The following is a 23,204-nucleotide window of genomic DNA, read 5'->3' as shown; positions in this document are numbered from 1 at the left end:
TGACATAAAAAAAATCCAGTTTCAATGGATATTTTTATTGTTTGTTTAACAGATCATGGACTTTGTCTCCCTACCTTCAACTGGAATTCATCTTGTTTCCATGCTGAGTAGTAAAACAGTGACAAAGCTAATCAGAATAAGCTACTGCAAAAAGAGAACTAAGCTAACTAACACAACTCACTTTCTTTTAACAGGCCAAATATAAATATTTGTACTCTAGAATGCACAACGGTTTAGTCACTAAGAAATTCAAACAGGATCTTGAAAAATATAGGCAAATCCAGGGTACAGTAAAGATAAGTTGAGATGCTGTGCAACTGTTTTTAAGTTCCTGGCACTGCATCTCTTGGATAATAACTAAATCTTGACATGAAGGAGGTTTCAGCTAATCCCAAGTAGAGATGCAGAAAACACTAAGTTGACTTAGCAGCTATGCACAGGAACCAAAAGGCAGGACAGTACTAAATATTGCTGAGGGCATCCACCCCAGGAAGGACTTTACCTGTTTTTGAGAGAGCACACAGAGAGAGAGAACATTACTATAGCACCCACTAAGTCAGATCTAGCTCCTTTTTTTTTTTGAGACAGAAGCTCACTCTGTTGCCCTGGGTAGAGTTGCCATTGAGTCATAGCTTGCCTTAGCCTCCCGAGTAGGTGGGACTATAGGCATCCACCACAAAGCCTGGCTAGTTTTTCTAATAGTAGAGATGGGTCTCTGTCTTGCTCAGGCTGGTTTCGAACTTGTGAGCTCAAGCAATCCTCACCTCACCCTCTCAAAATGCTAGGATTACAGGTGTGAGCCACCACACCCAGCTCTATCCCCCCTTCTATCTTCTTGTCAGTTCTGCTTTAGGATATACGGCCAGGAGTTGGACAACTTTTGGATTTTGGGTCTTAGGTCTACTAGAGTGATCTCTTTGAGCACAAGTTCCTATCTGGCCCTTCCCACCTCAATTGAATGTCAGGAGCTTTATTGAAGTTCCTCTATCTCTACCGCCCAGCTAATGACAAAACTACCTACTAACTTTCTCTACTCCATTCTATCTCACTGCACAAATATGCCAAAAACAGGGAAAAACCTCACCTTCCAGGAGCTCTAAACTGGCACCACCCCCAGTGCTCACATGGCTGACTTTATCCTCTGTGTTCCATTTGGCACAGCAAGTGGCAGTGTCTCCACCACCTGTTAAATGAAAGTCAGGTAAAAAAGGAAAGGAGAGAAAGGAAAAGAGGGATTAGCACCAAAACTGCAAGGCAGAGGGCTCTCCAACCCAAAAGGTAACTGATGAACACCCAACTCCATTTCACTAAGTGGATTCTCCATGAATTATCCACATGCTTAACTCTCCAGATTTGCCCAGAGTGAAAAGACCTAAGTAAAACATTCCCTTCTACTCTTCTTTGATAAGAATTCTGCCAGCTTACAGTGGTACCAGCTTTGTATAGGCCCCCTTACCTATGATGGTGATGCAGCCTCTAGAAGTGGCTTTCACGACCTCATCCATGAGGGCTTTGGTTCCCCGGGCAAAAGCTTCCCATTCAAATACCCCTACAGGTCCATTCCATACAATCTGCTTAGCCCGAGAGACGGCTTCAGCATACTTCTTGCTGCTCTCAGGACCACAGTCCAAGCCCTGCGCGGGGGAGAGTTAAAAGAGGGAAATGAGCTACCAAGAAAAGCTTCTTAGAGGAACAAATACCACCTCCGCCAAACTCTAAGCTCAAAGCTGAACATCGGAGCTTCTAGAAACAAATCATACCCTTCAGTCTTTAAAATGATAAATCTCAGCTGGATGCAGTGGATCACATCTGTAATCCCAGCACTATGGGAGGCCAAGGTTGGTGGATCACTTGAGCCTAGTAGTTCCAGACCAGCCTGAGCGCGAAACAGAGACCTCCTTTCTACTAAAAATAGAAAAAACTAGCCAGGCATGGGGGTGGGCACCTGCAGTCCCAGCTACTCAGGAAGCTGAGGCAAGAGAATAGCTTAAGTACAAGAATTTCAGGTTGCTGTGAGCTATGATGCCACAGTACTCTACCCCGGGCAACAGAGTGAGACTCTGTTTTAAAAAAGTAAAAAAATAAAAATATTAAATGATAAACCCGTTTGTTCCCTGTGACCTAAATTCTACCTTACGAAAGATAAAGTCTAAGGGAAAACTTAAAAGTTATTTAATAAAGACATTCTTAGCCACACTATTTATGATAGCAAAAATAACTAGATCAATACTTTTCAACCAGGTCAATTCTGCCCCTTAACAATGGATATGTGGCAATGTAAGGAGACATTTTTTAGTTGTTACAACTTGGGGGGCAGGGAGGGGAGTGGAGTTATGGCATCTAGTGGCCAGGGATGCTTTAAACATCCTATAATTCAACAGTATTCCCCCACAACATAAATCATCTGAGATGTCAATAATGTTGAGATTGAGAAACACTGAACTAGATCAGTAGTTCTCAAACTTTCCCAAGCATCAAAATCACCAAGAGGGCTTATTTCAAACCCAAACTGCTGGGTCCCACCCTTAGCATTTCTTATTTTAGCAAGAACTTGCATTTTTTTTTTTTTTTTTGAGACAGGGTCTCACCCTGTTGCCCTGGATACAGTGCCATGGCATCATAGCTCACAACTACCTCAAACTTTGGGCTCAAGTGATCCTCTTGCCTCATCCTCCTCGAGTAGCTGGGACTACAGGCTCCGGCCACAATGCCCAGCTAGTTTTTTCTATTTTTAGTAGAGGCAGGGTCTCAGTCTTATTTAAGCTGGTCACGAACTCCTGAGCTCAAGTGATCCACCAGCCTCGGCCTCCCAGAGTGCTAGGATTACAGGGGTGAGCCACTGTGCCTGACCCAAGAACTTGCATTTTTTAACAAATTCCAAAAATGATTCTGATACTGATAGTCTTGGGACCACACCCCAAGAAGCACTGAACAAATAATAGGCAAATGCTTAACAAAAGGAAAATGACTAAGCAAACTAGCATTTCAACATGATACAATTTTATACAATTATCAAAATGATAATATGTATAAAACACTAAAATCAACTATTTATATTAGACTTTAATATACACATATATTTTCCTTCCTTATAATTAGTATACTTCGACTGTCCTAATGCTTTCATGTAAGAAAATTTTCTTATATAGTTTTCTATGTAGCAAAAAAATTCAGAACCCAAACCTTGAAAGTACATGCCCCCACATTATTGATGAAGACAACAGTAAGCCACTGCTTCTCCCTCAGGGATTCTCCCACAAGGAGGGCCTCACTGCAAGATTTACAGCCCTCTCTGAAAGAGATCTCCTATAGAGATTTGTTTTTAAATGGTTATTGGTTAGCTGAATGAATAAATGAATGATACCAAAGTTTTTGTTCACTCATACCACCAACTACCCAGTGACTCACCATCCAGCCATCGGGTATGCCAGAATCCACAGTGGCTTGGCCAGTCATGGCATTCTCATCAAACTTGTCAGCAGTGACAAAGTCAACGGGCAAGGTGATTTTCACACCGTTTTTCTCAGCTTTGGACATTAGATCTTTGACAATCTTGGCTCCTTCTTCATCAAACAGAGAAGTGCCAATCTATACAGGAGATCCAAGATGATAAAGATCAGCCTCTATACTAAGAACAAAACTGCCTCACAAAGCAGATAAAAACCAGACACAACACAATATAAAGAAATAATGCAAAGACAAGCAACTTGCCAAAATAAATAAAAATGAGAGTTTTTAGGGCTCATATCAGAAGCTAGTTTTCTTTTTAAATTTAAACAACCTATTATCATCTCAAAGAGCTATTTCACATGCACTTGGCATTGGTTTCTTACCTCCATGTTGTTGAGCACTTTAAGGAAGGTAAAAGCCATTCCACCACCAATAATCATTTCATTGACTTTGTCCAGCATATTATTGATGAGCTGGATCTTGTCTGCAACTTTAGCTCTAGGAGGGAAAACAAGAATCATCATTAAAAGAACAAACGATGGGCCAGGGAAGTGGTATTACATAAACCATGAGTTTTTGTATCAAAGAGGAAGACAGAAAAGTCCCAAAGTAACAAAAGTACTGCCTAACTTTGCCCTCTGTTACTCCAACTCAAAAAGGTCGATCCATTTCTAAGAAATCCTTTAAAGTTACAACTACAGATGACAAAGAGCTACTCTTAATTTAAAAACCAAGGATTCCAAATAGGTCTATTACACATCCCCCTAACAAAATTAAAAGAGTCAAGATAGCTAATTGTGGGATCCCTGAGCCCACTCAGAACTTTGCTACCCTAGAATAGGGATCAGACCGTACACCAAACAAATATACACTGAAAGAAAAATATATTCCTAGTCTAAATTCCCACTCTATGCCTAGTTGCTAAGACATCTGCTTTAAGGCATTTATTTTTCTGTTGGACTACCTGATTCAACACATTGACTGGGTACCTACTCTTCCCAAGCACTGTCCTACGTCTTTGAGAAACAGCAATGGGCAAAACAAGATCCCCACCCTTTGGGAGCTTATTTTCTAGTGGAAGGAAATAAGACAATAAACACATGCATCTTTCACCTCCCTGTGAGAGAAAAAAGATCCAACTAATGAGAAAGTAACAGCTTGCCTTCCATAAACATTCCCATGTATCTAAATCCCACTTACATAGAAAAATCACCTTAGATCTATTTTATTCTTCGTTCAATAAACAGTACAATGACTACCCTGTGAGACCCCATGCTAAGACTTGTGAAATGGAAGTATGAAACAATAGTCATGTGAGAGGAAGGAATAGCAAGAGACTGATTACTTCAGTTGTAAAGATTGGACGTCACCAAAGGTAAAAATGGACTATTCATTATACACACACATACACATGTGTACATATATACACACATATGTATATATACAAGAATAAATAAAGTGAGAAAAGAACCTAAAGAATAGGTTGATTCATAGCTCAAAGGCCTGTCTTTTCAACAAATCAACAGATTGAAAATAATAAGGAAGAGGGAACTATTATAGAATAAAAGATAACTAATAATGAAATGTAATGCACAGACTTCACTAGTCAAACCAACCAACTGTAAATATCTAAGATAATCAAGAACATCTGAATACAGACTGGGTATAAGATGATTCTAACAAAACTGATAAATTAGTTGGGCACAGTGACTCATGAGTGTAATCCTAGCACTCTGGGAGGCCAAGGTGGATGGATTGCCTGAGCTCTTGAATTCAGACTAAGCCTGAGCAAAAGTAAGACCCCATCTCTAAAAACAGCCAGGCATTGTGGTAGACACCTGTAGTCCTAGCTACTTGGGAGGCTAAGGCAAGAGAATTGCTTGAGCCCAACAGTTTGAAGTTGCTGTGAGCTATGACACCATGGCACTCTACCCAGGGAGACAAAGTTAGACTCTGTCTCAAAAAAAAAAAAAAAAAAACTTATAAATTTTGTAAGATATGATGGTTATGTAAAGGACATTTCCTTATCAGTATACAATGCATAAAAAAGAATTATTGGGCCAGGCACAATGGCTGACATCCACAGCACTTCGGGAGGCTGAACCAGGATTACTTGAGCCTAGGAGTTCGAGAACAGCCTGGGTAACACAGCACAACCCTGTATCTACAAAAAATACAAAACTTAGCTGGGCATGGTGGCACATGTCTGTAGCGTACTTGGGAGGCTGGAGCAAGAGAATCAACTGGACCCAGACGCCCGAGGCTGGCTGCAGTGAGTTACGATGACACCACAGCACTGTAGCCCACACAACAGAGTAAGACCTTGTCTCCAAAAAAACAAAAAGTATTACAAGTTGAGTATCCCTAATCCAGAAATCAGAAACCTCAAATGCTTCAAAATCTAAAACATTTTCCATGATACTCAAGGGAAATGCTCACTGGAGCATTTTTAGACTAGAGATACTCAACTGGGTAAGTACATGGTGGCCATAAAGTTTGTGTGCAATTTAAAATAGAGAGTTATTTTAAATTGTACACAAACTTTATGGCCACCAGGTATAATGCCAATATTCAAAAATTAAAAATAATCAGAAATCCAAAATACTTCTGGTCCCAATCTTTTCAGATAAGGGATACTCAACCTGTATAAATGAAAATATATGATGTGTAAGGCTTGCTTAAAAATACTTCTAACAAAAAAGGGTTAAAGCATAAATGAAAGAAGATCAGCAAAAATGTCAACTGACTGTTAAAGCAGAGTAATGAGTACTTGGTAGTTTATTAGACCATTCTCTCAACTTCTGTATATGTTTGAGTATTTCTACAATAATGTTTTTTTAATAAAATATAAAATTTTCCCCAAAATTATTAATGGACCTAGGGAGACTCAGACTATAAGAAAAGTGGCAAGAAAAAACAATTCTTTTTTTCTCTTAATTTTTTTTATTAAATCATAACCGTGTACATTAATGCATTTATGGGGTACAATGTGCTGATTTTATATACAATTTGGAATGCTAAAAAAAAAAAAAAAAAATTCTACATCAACTTTCCCAACAGCTATTTCAGGCTGAGTCTAAAATCCTAACCATTACCATTAGGTGGCACTCACTCCCATATTGAAGTCTACTGAAAGTAGAACAAAACAAGACAGCTCAAATCCTAATTTCCAAGGAAGCAAAGATCAAAGTCTTGACATTTATCACCCAGCTACATAAGAAGGGGAATCCTTCCAGAAACATACCTTTTCACAAGAACAAGATAAAAGAACCTATATCCACCCAAGTTACTTTTAGGACCTTGAAACTGGGCTCATGAAGCCTAGAAAGCAACTATACTAACTGAAATTGACACCCAATTTCAGAGTGAATTTTCATCAGAAAATGCTGGATGTATCCCATGGAGGAGGAGACCTCTCCTCATAGAAGGATCATGGTCCTCCAGTCATAAAGGAGCGACTACCAAGAATAGCCATGTCCAGTCAAAGGAAATTATCTTATTTCCAAGTAGTCCCAATTCCTTGTCCCTATTTTATCACCTAAAATTTATCCTCTCAACCCTCTTGACCTTCAATTCTGAAATTTATGTTTTTAACTAAGCCATTGGAAAGTCATTATCCACATCACTGCCTTTCCCATAGGTGAAAAGAAAATATAAAATAGGTATGTGATTTTGAGACATAAGGTCTAAAAACACATAGTTATGCCCTGCTAGGTTGTATGTATGTGAAAGCCTCAACCCCTTCAAAATTGTTAGATAAGCACCTATGGTGGATCCTTCCTATTTTTCCACCCAGTACTACTTTCTTTCTCTACCCTGTTCTGTCCCAGGAGTATGACCTGCATAGACTATATCAAGGAGCTCCTTTGCCCTCTGACTTCCAGCTGGGTTTTAGCCAACTGAAGGTAGGAGTTGTGCCTTAGTTAGAAGCCTAAAAGGCAATCATAGTATTTATTTCCCTAGCTTCCTACCTGCCTGATGACTATCCCTATGTCCCTGACCAGAGGCTACAGTTCCCATCAGATGGTCCTCTCCACACTAGCTACCCTCTCTGGATTGTGGTAACCATTTTGTCCCTTTGTCTCTTCAGGCCTAGTGATGATAATGGTTGTTGCTAGCTCCAAATTATTGCACTATCCCTTTGTGGTTTCCCTAAACCCTACTCTTACCTCTGTATATAGTTCCTTTATTAAATCTCCTTAGTTACCCAGTGTGATTATGCTATCTGACAATAAATTACCCAAGTTATACCCTACTACCAGGCAAATACTACTTAAATCATTATCTTAAAGAGTTCTTCATACCCGCCCAAGATGGCCAGGAAGGGTCGCTCTGGGCTCTCCAAGGCCTTGGCAAAGTAGTTCAGTTCCTTCTTCATCAAAAAACCACCAGCCTTCTCTGGCAGATTAACTCCTACCATGGAGCTAGAAAAGACCAAAGACATTCAAATTCTAGTCAATCCCTACCACTCCTCCCAGTCCTAGAGGGCAGCTCCTGATCACTAAAATACTTTCATTTCTAAGACTCCAGAAAACCATGGTTTCCATCCTAAACTGCAACAAAAAAACATTTTGGTATAAGATAAAGTTTTTAATTAATAGTTCAAGGTCAAAGGGAAAGAGTAAAAAGCAATTAACATAGGTAGAATTTAAGATACTCAATTTATGATCTTCAGCAGTCCAAGGCCTTAATCACAGTAAGTAATTGGTTGGTTGATGATTGCAGGATAAGATTCCCCAATTTGCTTGTTACTGACAGCATAAGAGTCTGATTTCATAACATTCACAAGGGGAGAACTCTATACAAAATATCTAAAATAAGAAAGAGCAGCTTCTTCTGGAAGTTCCATAAATAGCACTACAATTGCCAACACTTTTACCTTTATTTTCTCTTTATATCAAAGATATTCAACAAGAGCATCCAATTTTAGTTCCAATTTTAGCTTCTGCCTTTAGTTCTAATTAAAGGCAGAATCTAAAAGAATCACAGTAGAATAGAGAACTCTCCAAATGCAACCCAGAACTTGGGCTGCTCAAGTAAACAGGAATATTTTTCTCAGCCTAGAATCTGACAAGGTTCTTGATACCTGTGGGCTCGGTGAGCAGTGCCAAAAGCATCATTGACATAGACATCCCCTAGCTTGGAAAGTGAAGCTCGAAAAGCTTCTATTTTGGCTGGCTCAGCTTTAACCTACAGAAAAAAAGGAAAAAACAAACAAAAATGGAAAAACCAAACAGGAAATGTTAATGGCTCCAAAAACAATTATAAAAGTATTTCATACCACCAAGAGTCATTATGAACATCTCTAAAGACCCTTAGTTGATAGGACAGCATTTTTTTTTACAACTTGCAACAGGATCTGTTATTATAAATAAATATTCAAGGCCCTTTGGTCATTTCTGTATGTTCTTGCTCTCCTTTACCATCCCTCAAATTGCAAACCTAATGTTCCTAAACCATGGCTTAATCTATAATCACATAAAGCTAATCACATCCCAATGTCCTCTACCCAGACCTCTAGCCCAAGATTCTGATTACATTCTTTCCCCTTACCTTGACTTACTTCCTCATTTTAATATATACCACATATGAAAATCAGTATTATACTTGACTCAAGCTGCTGGCTACCAAGGTCTTTCTGCCCTCCTTCATATGCCTCATAAAAGAATCGAGGGAAAACTGAGACAGAAGATAGATGGAAAAATGACAACAGAAAAGGACTTTAGAAACTATTACACATATATTGGTAAATTTAGGAAGTATTTTATAACCTTCCCTACAAGTTAGGCATCTGAGAAAACAAGAAATACACTTGTCAAAAAGAGGAAAAATGTAGAAGTGAAACACAGAGCTTTGAAATGTCAATTCATCTTCCAGGGATACCCCAAAGGGGACAAAAAGTAAGATGGTAGGATAAGCAAAATGAAGAGTGTCTGGCAGGAGATTAAGCAAAGATGCACAGGAAGCAACCAAATGAAGGAGGACATAGTACAGAAGATTACACAACACAGGGCAGTGTTCACTTTAGTCACTGCCCACTCCTATCCTATGTATCAGGGAGGTAAAGAAGGCTCCCACAAAGAATGGGGTTTTCCTGATTTTTGACCTGCCAATACCCTGTGTCTTAAAATAAGACCCTGTCTTATTTTAAGGTGCGCTCCCAAAGATGAGCTAGGTCTTATTTTCAGGAGACGTCTTATCTTTCCTGTAAGTAGGTCTTATTTTCAGAGGATGTCTTATTTTTGGGGAAACAGGATAGCTAGAAAAGAGTCCTCCTAAAAGATTAATGAGGGCACCCTGGATAAATAAAAATTTTATGTCCTCACTTTGTTGTTTTGTTTTAGTCCATTTTGAACTTATGACTGGCTTCTGCAATTTCAGGTATTGTCGGAAGCCATATAAGGTACAGCTTGGCCTTACTTCCTTTTTAAGTAAAAAACAGTTTTACCTTTTCCCGGTAACTTTACCTGGCAACTAGCCAACCAATCACCTTATGCCCCATCTTACTTACTCTAGCCAATCCCCAGTTAACAACTCCTCTGAACCTCCCAACAAGACCCACCCACCTTCCCCGTAATGCTTATAAGGCACAAGTTTTTTCAATAAAGTTGGAGACTTGATCAGAAAACTGTCTTGTCTCCCTTTCTCGCACCCCTTGTTTGTTTTTCTCCTTTAGGTGGTTCCTGCGGCCCCCCGTTGCTGTCCCGCGGGTCGGGACAAGGTATTGAAAGCCATTAGAAACTGAATGTCAAGTCAATTTTTTTAAAAAAAGTCATAAACTAGGACAGTCAGTTCACCATTTCCCAAATAAAAGGTTTTGCTTTCATTTGCCAGTTGCCTCATGGCATTTCTAAGACCTAGTGTTTATGTACCTTGAGTTCCAGTTTAAAAGGACACTATATTTTAGGTTGGCATTTGACTCCTGCTGCGATAGCAAGACCATGCCAAAGGTAGAAAAAGGCAATACCAGGGCCTGTGGCACCAAGAAAAGAAACTGCTAAAGACCTTTAGAAATGTGAGAGGTCCAAAAGTGACTAAGACAACTAAAGCATCTTGTTCTCCAAGACACTAAAGACCAGAAGAGTGGAAAGTACTAAAAAAGGCCTTTGACATTCCTTCTAGCCAATTGGCAAATTCAAAATCATCCTTAAAGAAACAGCTTTATCATTTAATATTTGAATTCTGGTTGTCAGATCATAGTAATCCATTTTGTGACTTATCTATGGCTTTTTTGCAATAACAGAGTTGAGCAGTATCTACAGAGAGCATATGCGGTTGTAACTCACAGTATGACACAAAGCCGAAATTATTAACTAGCTGGCCCTTTATAGAAAAAAGTTTGCTGAACTAATGGACTAAGCTCTAAAACCCAAAACAGGACCACCACCTCTAACTTTACTCTAAGTACTGCCTTTCTGAAACTTGTTTCTTTTTTTGAGACTCAGTTTCTTTATGAAATAATATGTTATCTTCACTTCATCTTAAAAAGAGATTTAAAGGAAAATGCTTTATACGTTTTAAGAAATACCTTAAATCCAAGGTATTATCATCATGACCATCACATTCACTGAATACTCTTACACCCCTAAGATATTACATGTTTTCCAAAAGTATTTCAAAACCACTTGAGAATAAGGAGGGGTTCTGGGATGACAGTAATATTCTATGTGCTGACCTGGGCAGTGGTTACACAAGTAGATTTACTTTATGATAATTCATCAAGCTATGCATTTGTGCATACTTATATATATGTCATACTTCAATAAAAAGATATCTAAGGAAAAAATAATATCAGCTTTCTCTATTCTTCAGTCACAGTCTCCTACAAACTTAGGCCTCACCCCTAATAATATCAAAATCACAGGTCCTACCTTGTTCCCAGAAGCATCTTTTCCCTTCCCTTCTTCCTCCACATGAAAGCGGAGGTTCTCTAGCAGGATGACCGACCCAGAAGATGGGTTGGCACAGGCTTTCTCCACCTCTGGACCTACACAGTCCTTCAAGAACAGAACATCCCTAGGAAAAGTAAGAGATGTTACTTGAGCAGTCCAAAAGTTCATAACAGGTAACAACATGCTTGACAACCTCTCCTCCTACAAAGTCTACCAGTACCTGAGCATGGCACTTACTTGCTCAGCAAAGATTTGAGTTCTACAGCAACTGGCGCTAAGGAATACTTGTCAGGCATGGGGACACCATCAGGCCGGCCCAGATGACTCATAAGTACAACTGACTTGGCTCCACTGTCCAAGCAGAATTTGATGCTTGGGACTGCAGCTTTGATCCTGCAACCAAAAACAGACAGCAGATAAAGAGCAAAGTTATTCCTAGGAATCAGTGGACACTATTTTATTCATGGCCTCATAAAACATAAAGCCCCTTTTCTTCTCCAAATTCCTTCAAATAAATCTACTGTCAGCAACTCAATGGTGATCCTCAGAGGAGGAAATTAAATATAATGCCAACCCTACACCTAGGATTATATAATCTCACCATGTATTTGCCCTTTGTGCAGACGAGTTAATACAACAGGCCTGAAGCTGTTATATCTATAGAAGGGCCTACATACAAGGATGGTCCTTGACTGGTTCTAGGAACTTGGCTTTCAAAGTGGTCTCTCAGTTCTCTAATTGACAAGGGATATTCACTGTTCCTGGACTGCCTATACATACAAACAAGGTGATTTATGCTGAATACCCGCTCTCCTCCAGAAGTCTGGGATTTTAGTAGTAAAGGATACCTATGTAACCAATAAAAATCTTCAATCTAAGTCTCTAATGGGCTTTTCTAGGTACAAACACTGTACCAATTCATGCATTTTTCACTGCCAAAGAAAGGACACTCTATGTGTCCCCTCATGGGACACTGGAAACCCATGCATGGATTTCTCGAGACTCTTCCTGTGTCTTCTCCCCCTTGCTAATCCTGTAATATATTCTTTCATTATAATAAGCTTCAACCATAAGAACTGTTGAGTCTTTACTAATCACTATGGGCTATATGGGTGGTCTTAGGGGACCCCTGAAACATCCTTCTTATATGACTACAGAATAAAGTTCCCAAATCTTTAAACCATCAAAGGAAATTTATGAAAAAAAATAAAATGAAATATATGTAGTAACATTTCTTTACCTATTATAGATCCTAAGTCACCTTTTTCTGTAGGAAAAAATTAATGCATTATATAGAACTTGATTTCCATAAGGTATCACATTTATTATAATTCAATCAAAAATAATTAAACTTCCTGTAAATATTTAAGTTTTATTACAAACCTTCTAACTTTCCATTTTTGTCAATTTATAAGAAATTCAAATTGATAACAAAGAAAACCATTTATTTCATGGTGTACATACACCACAATTTATTAATCCATTCGTGGATCGATGGGCACTTGGGGTTTTTATGCAGCCTTAAAGAAAGTTGGAGATTTTACCTTTTTCATGTTTACGTGGATGGAGCTGGAACACATTCTTCTTAGTAAAGTATCTCAAGAATGGAAGAAAAAGTATCCAATGTACTCAGCCCTACTATGAAACTAAGTTATGGCTTTCACATGAAAGCTATAACCCACTTACAACCTAAGAATAGGGGTAAAGGGGAAAGGGAGGGGAGGGGGGAGGTGGGCAGAGGGAGGGGGATTGGTGATATTACACCTGTGGTGCATCTTACAAGGGTATATGTGAAACTTAGTAAATGTGGAATGTAAATGTCTTAGCACAATAACTAAGAAAATGCCAGGAAGGCTATGTTAACCAGTGTGACGAAAATGTGTCAAAGGTCTATGAAACTAGTGTATGGTGCCCCATGATCACATTAATGTACACAGCTATAATTTAATAAATAAATAAATAGCTAAATAAGAAAACCATTTATTCAACAAATGTTTATTGAATGCTTTTTTTTTGTGCCAGCCACCATTCTAGGATTAGAATAAAATAGAACAATTTTTTTAAAAAAAGAATAAATAGAATAAAATTTTTAAAACCATTTCTGGCCAGGGGCCATGGCTCATGCCTGTAGGCCTAGCACTTTGGAAGGCCAAAGCTGGATGATTACTGGACCTCAGAAGTCTAAGACTAGCCTGAGCAAGAGCAAGACCCTGCCTCTACTAAAAAAAAATATATAGAAAAATTAGCCACCCGTGCCTATGGTCCCAGCTACACTGGAGGCCAAGGCAGGAGGATCACTTGAGCCCAGGGGTATGAGGTTGCAGTGATCTACAATAAAACCAACACACTCTAGCCCAGGCAACAGAGGGACAGTCTGTTTAAAAAAAAAGAAAGAAAGAAAGAAAACTATCACTGCTCTCATGGCTCATGGAGATGAAATTCTAATGGAAAGAGAGATATAAACAAATATAGGAAGCAGATTTGAGAATTTTCTCCAGTCTCCCCACTTAGCGATATGTGGAATAAACTCTTTCTTTGCTGTTAAAAAAATGTGTGTGTACACATAAGTAATATATCAGATGGTGATAAGAGATATAGAGAAAATAAAGCAAAACAGAGAGATAAGAATGATTAGGGAACAATGGTGAAGGAGATTTTAGATAGGAAAGTCAGGGAAAGTCTAATCAGTAGCATTTCAGCAGAGAATGGAATATAAAGCCTACTTGTATTTCTAAAATTATCTTATTATTTTTAGGAGACATAAAAACTTATTTGTGGCTAGGAGCAGTGGCTCCCCTGTAACCCTAGCACTCTGGGAGGCCAAGGTAGGATGATCCCTTGAGCTAAGGAGTCTGAGACCAGCCTAAGCAACAATGAGGCCCTGTCTCTACCAAAAATAGAAAAATTAGCCAGTCATTGTGGCAGACACCTGTAGTCTCAGCTTCTTGCCAGGATAAGGCAGGAGGATCACTTGAACCCAGGAGTTTGAAGTTGCTATGAGCTAGACTGATGCCATGGCACTCTGGCCTGTGCAGCACAGTGAGACTCCATCTCAAAAGAAAAAAAAAAAACAACAATAAACTCTCATAGGAGATAAAAAAAATAAAAACCTGTATCACATACAAAGTTTGTGTAATGAAACCAATTGAGTTTTCAGACTCTTATCAAGTTATATTATTTCTAATGTTTCATTTCATTAATCAACTCCACAGATTTCTGAAAATGAAGATTCTCAGACATATTTTCTATTCTTTACTCTTAAAATACATTAATAAGCATATTTACAATCTTTTCTGTATGCTACAGAATAATGAAAATCAAGAAGGATCAGAGCTGCCTTACACAAAGACCTTTATCATGCAACAGGAATGTGTTTGGCAAAACACCAGGCTCTATTCTAGGAGTGATACCTGAAAATGTTCTTGGTCTAGACCTGTCCAATAGAATATCCACTAGCTACCTGTGCCTATGGAGTACTATAAACATTGACTAGTCCAAATTGAAACATGATATAAGCGTAAAATTTAAATGCTGGATCTTGAAGACATAGCACAAAAAATGTTAAGTGTCCTTTTAATTAATGATTATTAAGATTAAATTTTAGGATGATTATTTTAGGCTTACCAGATTAAATAAAATATAGCTCACATTATACTTCTACTAGACAGCACTGATCTAGATCATTTCAAAGTACCTTGCCAGCCCAAACCCTTCATTTAAAATTGAAAATAATAAACTTTTTTTATAATATAGTCAAAAGCAAACACAGTACTATCACTTAAAATTTCTGTTTCTGACTCTAGGATCCAAAAACTTAGAGCAGCTAAACTGACTAAAAATGTTATTTCTGAAGTGTCTTCCTTTTTGTTTTAGGAAGAAAAGTAAATCAAAATTCTCAAAAACTCATTTTATCTGGGCCATCTGAAAGAAAGGTTTATGAAACTACACTCAAGTTTAATAATTATTGGTATTTGAAAAATCTTTCTCTTGCACAATTTTTCATTTTGCAAGAAAAACCAAGTAACCTTAAAGTTTTATATTCTTTACAATTGAGTAACTCCAAATTCTTTAAATTTCTACACAACAGGGAGAGGGGAATCACTTTCTTAGGATTTTTTTTTTTTATATTTCTGTATTCTCATAAGTAAGAAAGCAGACCAGATGGTAGGTTGATGGAAAGCCAAAATCATATAGCTTACGTTGCTATACTTCTACAAAATGAAAGGAAAACCATTTCATCCTCTATACCCACACCCGCACAGATTTTAAAACAACTCAAGGCTTAGCCAGGGACCTTACCTCTGGTTGTTCGTTATCTGATTGTTCTTCATGGGAACGTTGAAGTCCACTCTAAAAAAGAAACAAAGGCTCAGAGCCAGAATCAATTTATTGTTCCCTCAAAAATTAGGAGAGGCACTTTTAATGAACCAATTAACTAAGCTGGAAATTCATATCTCACCTTAAAGTTAATCAGTGGCATTAAGAGTTAAGATAATTGTAGAATATAAATGTCTTAACACAATAACTAAGAAAATGCCAGGAAGGCTATGTTAACCAGTGTGATGAAAATGTGTCAAACGGTCTATGAAACTAGTGTATGGTGCCCTATAATCACATTAATGTACACAGCTATGATTTAATAAAAAAAAAAAAAGAAAGAGTTAAGATAATTACCAGTCATGGGAAGAAGAAGGGAGAGAGTAGGGATTGAAAAACAGAGGGATTCTGGTTAATGTTCTATTCCTTGACCTAAGGGATCACACAAATATGCTCATTTTGTGGTAATATTTGAGCTTATGATTTGTGCCCTTTTAGGTACATATCTTTAAAAATAAATGTTTAAAAAAATAAAACCTAACTTAAATCATATTGGAACTAGCCCTGAAGACCTGGGAAATTAAATACAATTCCATCTAAAAAGATTTCTATCCAGGCCTGGCATGTTAGTATCTGAGTAACAGCTAGAAGGATGAGGAACTATAAGGAATGCATTTTGATTCCGATTCCTTATAAACTATTTCGGTGTCCTTGTGAAGCTAAAATCACTCAGAAGAAAAAAAAATTGGTTAAAACAAAACACAACAAGAGAATATCATTTATTTTTGAAGAAAGCCTGGGGCCTTCAGGCTACAAAAAATAGCCCACTGTATAGTATGAAGTTCACACACTATCCTTCAAGCAATACAATATAAATAAGATAGCCTCTTTCTTTTTTTTTGCAGTTTTTGGCCGGGGCTGGGTTTGAACCCGCCACCTCTAGCATGTGAGGCCGGCACCCTACCCCTTTGAGCCACAGATAAGATAGCCTCTTTCAAAAGCCTGAGAGGAAAAGGTAAGACATGTGCCTCAGCCCACCTGATAAACAGGCAATTAGAAGGGAAGTGATCAAGATGGCACAAATAATTTACTGCAATCTCTCCTTTCTTACTCAAGAGATTACTGCTTTGCCATTTTTTAAGAGCCAAATTCTCCTGAACTCCTGAGATAATGCCAGGAAGGCTATGTTAACCATTGTGATGAAAATGTGTCAAATGGTCTATGAAGCGAATGTATGATGTCCCATGATCATATCAATGTATACAGTTATGATTTAATTAATTAATAAAAAAATAAAATAAAAAATAGAAAACAAAAAAAACCTCAGCCTACTTCAACATAACTGAAAACAATGATGTGTGGCTTGGCTGCCAAGATCATTTTTAACCTTTGGAGTGTGAACAACACCTATGGGTGTTCAAACAAGACATTTGTTTGGTGCAAATGATGCCTCTAGGTGTTTGTTTTGCAAATAAAAATTTGCCTACACATGTTACTGGTATGTTACCTGACTTGAGTTTGTACACAGTATATCCTTCATTCTCAGTATTTTCCACTGTTGTGCCTGAAATTATTTGTACAAATAGTGGAAACCAAAAAAAAAAAAAACTTAGGTAAATTATTTTGATTAGTAAGAAACCAAAGAATGTCCATGTATCGTTATGTATCCTTAAGAGTTTCTGTCTGCGATTGCTACAAGCTCCCAATGGCATGTTTCATTTCTTTGTTTTTTTTTGTTTGTTTGTTTGTTTGTTTTTTCCGTAGAGACAGAGTCTCACTTTATGGCCCCCTGTAGAGTGCCGTGGCGTTACACAGCTCACAGCAACCTCCAACTCCTGGGCCTAGGCGATTCTCCTGCCTCAGCCTCCCGAGTAGCTGGGACTACAGGCGCCCGCCACAACGCCCGGCTATTTTTTTGTTGTTGTTGTTGCAGTTTGGCTGGGGCCGGGTTTGAACCCGCCACCCTCGGCATATGGGGCCGGCGCCCTGCTCACTGAGCCACAGGCGCTGCCCCGGCATGTTTCATTTCTGAGTGCTCTGCAGTTGAAGGCTTAAGTGACTTTTTTCTCATCTATAGGATGAAGATGACAGTAGCTACCTCATGGTTATTGAGAGAATTAAATAAACAATATGTAAAGTGCTTAGAAGAGTACTTGGCACAAACTAAGTGCCATAAAAGTATTGACTATTATTATATATGTTAATGCTTCTCCAAAATGTAATTCTGTGATTTGAAAGATATATCAACTATTACTAAAAACAGCTAGCATAACTAGTCAAAACTATTGCTGTCCTTGACCATAAATCTCCATCTTTTTCCTCTGGCTTTTTCACTACCCCTTGTCCTCTAAGGCTGAGGTCCAGTAGAAAATTATAAAATCCTAAAGACCTACTGAGAAGACCACCAATTTCCTATACCCCCTGGGCCTGAGCTCCAATATACCTCACTGCAGAGCAGTCTTTCCAAAGGTGGGTTGAGGGAAATAATTCTATATTAAAAAATTTTTCAAAAAAGACTTCAAAATTAAAGGCAGTATGCTTTTAGAAAAATATATACTCTATTTTGTCTCAGGCCACTTGATTCTAAACATCTATGAATACCTGGAACAGGCCCTTGCCAGCCTTAAAATACATTCCAAAGAAGACAGAGTATCACATTGTCATAGGTCATTTTCCCTCATGCAATCTCCCAGAATTCCCATGCTCGAAAGGGTTAATGGCAATAGGATGAACACCAGACACTCCTTGTCAAGCCACTACTTATCTCCAGACACTTACAGGAGGGAAATTCTTTAGACATAGATACTTAAGAATCTGTCTCATCTAACCAAGCTACCTAGAATTCAGCTTACTGAGAAAAACTGATTTGTACTCTTTTCTCACTGCCCTCTGGATTATCTCAACAACATCTCTGCTTTTAGTTTCTCCTCAGAGAATTCCAATACAGGAACTGCTCTTGCCTACACATTCTACGTGTTTCATTTTATGTAAAATTTCACCTCTTCCTTTTCCACAAGGAAGGAAAGGAAACTCTTTAAGGAAATTCTTCAAGTTTTCCTTGAAACACTCCCAAGCTTTGCCTCAGGCATAAAGTCATTTATCACTACACACACACCTTAATGAAAAATGACTACAAAGCCGGCCGCAGTGGCTCACGCCTGTAATCCCAGCACTTGGGAGGCTGAGGCAGGTGGATTGCCTGAGCTTATGAGTTCAGCAACCATCAGTGAGACCCCATCTCTAAAAAATTAGCCAGGTGTGGTAGGCACCTGTAGTCCCAGCTATTTGGGAGGCTGAGGCAAGAGGATCAATTGAACCCAAGAGTTTGAGGTTGCTGTGAGGTAAGACACCACAGTACTCTACTAAGGGTGACCAAGTGAGACTGTCTCAAAAAAAGAAAAAAAAAGAAAGAAAGAAAGAAAAAGAAAAAGAAAGAAAGAGAAATGACTACAATAAAAAATACTGACACCAGCAAATGCTGGTAAAGATACAGAGAAACTGATTACTTATGCACTACTAGTAGAAATGGAAATGGTACAGCCTCTTGGAAAATAGTCTGGAAAACCCCTCAAAAGATTAAATATGGCCTAGCAATTCCCCTCCTAGGTGTTTACCCATGAGAAATAACACCATACCCTTACTTGTACATGAAATGCTCATAGTAGCTTTATTTGTAATTATACCAAAAGAAAATTTTCTTCAATGGATAAATGGTTAAACTATGACACATTCCTTGTCAAATGTCCTTCGATGGATAAATGGTTAAACTATGACACATTTAACAACAGAAGACTATTCAGCAATACAAAGGAATAAACTATGGATACATGTGAAACTTGGATAAATCTTGAGAACATTATGCTGAGTGAAAAAAAATAATACCAAAAGGTTACATACTGTGTAAATCCATTTATATAGTATTTTTGGAATGATAAAATTTTACAAACAGTGGTGATCAACATATGACAAATGGCATAGAACTACACAGCTACTTTATACCAATGTATGTGTCCTACATTTGATATTGTACTATAATTATGTAAAACCTATTCATTGGGGGAAACTGGGTGAACACAAGACTATGTACTAACTTTGCAATCTTCTGTGAATCTATAATTATTTCAAAATAAAACATTAAAAAATAATGACTTAGTTAGATAAGAATATTATGTCTCTATCACCTGACATTTTGGATTCCATGTTCCATTCCATTAAAAACAAAGGAACCATGTCCATCATTGCTTGACTGGAAACTTGCTATATTATGGCTACCTTTGAGACTTTTTTTTTCTCTCTACTGTCAGTTTTTCCTCTCTGTTTCTCTTCCCACTACATCAAAGTTGTTTCTTAACAAGTTACCACAAGTTAATGAAAACCAGTGAGGTAAAAAAAAACACAAGTGGAAACAAGCAAAAGGGAAATGCTTCACAATCAGGCAACCTGCAAAAAAAAGGAAGGAAATGACACCACAAAAAATAAGCAGAAGTTTGCTCAAAGAGGCTGTAAAGTCAACTGGAGTCCTAAACAACTAAGATAGAATCTAGTAGGTAATTAACCAGAGGCTTCTGGCTACCTGCAATTCCCTCAATAGATAATTTCTCTTGGCAATTCAAACAAGGGGACCAGAACAGTCAGCCAGTCCCAGAGTTCCCTTCCACAGGACAAAGAAAGGAGACAAGTGAAAAAGCCAGTACTTACTTATTAGCTAGCCCCGTTTCTGAAATGCTGCCACCACATAAAGGCAATGAAGCAAAAAGGAATTGAGCTGACACCTGGATGGCTTCCTAGCCACCCTCTCCCACAAAAAGTAAGGGTACAATGTGACTCTCTATTCAAGAGTTACATTAATAATCAGGGAACAAAGTAACTTTCTGTCCTCAGGCTAATTAAGTGGAATTTATCCACATTACAGGGGAAAACTAAAACTATTAATTGAAAACTTCAGCAGACAAAAGGTCTATTTCAACCTGTCCTTGTTCATTAGGTCTGGGTATTTGGAGATCTGGTTGGTAGTCCAGAAGATCCAAATTATAGTCCTGGCCCTGCCAACCAACTTGCAAGTCCAGTAACCTTTAACAGGTCATTTTTTCCATCAGCAAAACAGAACTAGCCAGTTATTTCGAGGTTAATGTGTGTTAAATTAAACTATATTAGGCACAGAGGAAAGAAAAAGATAAGCTCCTAGTCCATTCCCACCCTCAGCCAGTCCAGTTAATTACTCAAGCCAGCTTCCCTGAGGAGAGAAAAAATAAAGCGCAGGATTGTAATTATAGGAAAGTGACCAGAATGATGTCCCACTCTTTGTCTTTCAGCTGGTACATGAATCTGGAAAGGTCAGTCTTGAACACAAAAGAGTTTGGTAAAAATAATTAAAACCTAAAAGCCAGTTGCATGACAACGTGCAACTGTCCTGTATTTTTTTTAATAGGATCTATCTCCTTTCCTTAGGATCATATGAGGGACAGAAAGGACATTTATCTAATGTTAGGATGGCTGTGACTCCTACTCTGTCCAGATTATAAAGGCCCATGACATTTAGGGAAATGTAGACACTAGGTATTTCTTATGAACATATGCTACTGGGTTCTTTTGCCTATCTTCACAGCAAGACAGAAAAGACTACCTTAAAAAACCTAATGTTCCCATAAAGAAATTAGAGAACAAGGTGTACATTTAGGATAAGTGCCCTCATAAAGCTAGGGTAAATGGAGATCCCCCATTGACTTACATGTCTGTTAATATCCAAAAGATGCCCTCACCTGAACCAGCCCACATTGAGAAAGGGACTGGAGCACACTTCACATGCCTGCCCATCAATCAACCACTTCCCAAAAGGGTCAAAATTGCACAACACAAGCAATGTAAACCCTTACGGCCTCTAAAAAACACCACCTGTCTAAGTAATATGAAATCAAGATAATCACATACATAACCATCCGCCTATACTTTGTTTCTGACATACACAAATGTACCACATTAAAAAAATGATAAATGCAAAAGCTCCATACACTAGCTATTCTGGCAGATAAAGGAGAAGCCATGATGGAAAGTGAACAGGGTGAGACATCAAAGTGCATGGGGAGCATTCCTCACTTCTAATATCCTGCTTCTCTAGCCTCATGTAGGGGTGAGGTTGGAGAACAGCAATTATGAGCAGCCACACCCTGCTCTACCATTACCCAGCGTGTGTTGCAATCCTGACACAAACGCCAAGGCCTAGAGTCCAACAGCAGACTTGTAGGGCAGCAAAGGCCTGTTACATAAGCTCAGCAGGGCCTCCTCAGGTGGGCCCCGCCCTACCCGCCCACCCCAAATTCTTTAGGAGTGTTCTACTCCTGAACATTTAAACCAACATCATCTGAGAAAGATATCCTTTTGTACAGGGACCTCTGTAATGTGGGCCCTTTCTCATTCCTCTGAGATGGTCTAGGACCGTGAGGAAAAGGAAATTAACCAAATGACCTTTCAAGGTTCCTTCCCAGCGACCTAGAGATTTTTCAGGATTAAGCATTAAGTCTCACCTCCCCGACTGGGATTTGGAGGCAATGGAATTGTGCTTCAACAATTGGCATAGGTTAAAACGGGGCCCTGGAATCATGAGCCCTTCGTCAGTGGGATCCATCCCCAAAGGGTGACTTTGGCTGCTTCCGGGGATGAGAGAAATTCAGTTAAAGAAACATTAAACCTGTCCCTGTGCATAGCCTCAGCTACAACGGAGGACAGCCTCGCCCTACAAGCCTAAGAACCCTGGGGCCCAGCCGACAGCTAAAACCAACTTTTAGCAAACAGGAAATAAAGTCGGTCGGCCAGGGCCAAGGAGCTCGAGGCAAAGCCCTTAGGGCGCATAAGCAGAAGTGCAGAATTACCTCATAACGACCCGCTTCCCCTTCACGTCCAGCTTGTCCAGAGTCAGCTTGCTAGAAAGCGACATTTTGGCAATATAGCGCGTGGGAGAGGCTGGGGAGACTCAGAACTAGCGGAAAACACGGCCGACACGCACACAGGACTCGTGCAAAATGCCGAGTCCCTAAGGGATCTGGACCGCTCCGCACCTCCCCCAGACGCCCCGCCTCCCGCACCGCCCCTTCCCGGCCGCCACTCCCGGCACGCTGAGAGAGCTGCAGCCTATTAGCCACAGCCTAAAGTGGCCCGCGCAACCATTGTTCTCTGGCGCTGTCAGTCTGCTAGCGGGACTGGCGAGACGTGTTGCTTTTATTTGTCACGTCCTGCACGCCACCAGCCGCAGTGAACTTTCCTGATATGGGCGGGGCTGGAGGTGGCACCAAGGGCTAGTTTGTGCAGCGGCCGGGAGCTGGTTGGCCCTGCGGATGAACATGGAGAGTATAGGCTGCCCCAGGGCTGTGGTTGCCGCGTTCCCCCGGCACCCCCTGAAGTCGAGCCCGAAGCTGCTGCAGCGCTGTGAGAGTAGACGACTACTTCAGGAAAAGCGCCACCACCACCCCCATTATGTGGAATTTGTGGCAGCCCTACATCAATGCAAATGCACGTCCTTTTGAAAATCCCTGATTTCTCGGCTCTCCAAGG

General features: G+C 39.3%; 1 protein-coding gene across 1 annotated transcript; it reads right to left on the bottom strand.

Annotated features, from left to right (window-relative positions):
* Positions 1–18: 18 nt before the first annotated feature.
* Positions 19–22,707, bottom strand: PGK1 (phosphoglycerate kinase 1). Its single transcript, XM_053579265.1, has 11 exons — positions 22,526–22,707; positions 15,642–15,692; positions 11,580–11,735; positions 11,322–11,466; positions 8,537–8,640; positions 7,755–7,874; positions 3,834–3,948; positions 3,409–3,588; positions 1,457–1,634; positions 1,085–1,183; positions 19–502 (listed from the first exon to the last, which is right to left on the bottom strand). The coding sequence occupies exons 1-11, from the start codon at positions 22,588–22,590 to the stop codon at positions 462–464; spliced, it is 1,254 nt and encodes a 417-aa protein (XP_053435240.1). The 5' UTR covers positions 22,591–22,707; the 3' UTR covers positions 19–461.
* Between the last annotated feature and the right edge of the window lie 497 nt (positions 22,708–23,204).

The sequence above is a fragment of the Nycticebus coucang genome, chromosome X, assembly GCF_027406575.1.
Source record: "Nycticebus coucang isolate mNycCou1 chromosome X, mNycCou1.pri, whole genome shotgun sequence".
NCBI classification, from domain to species: Eukaryota; Metazoa; Chordata; class Mammalia; order Primates; family Lorisidae; genus Nycticebus; species Nycticebus coucang.
The sequence above is the reverse complement of the archived record's forward strand: the minus strand, read 5'-3'. Positions and strand labels throughout refer to the sequence as shown.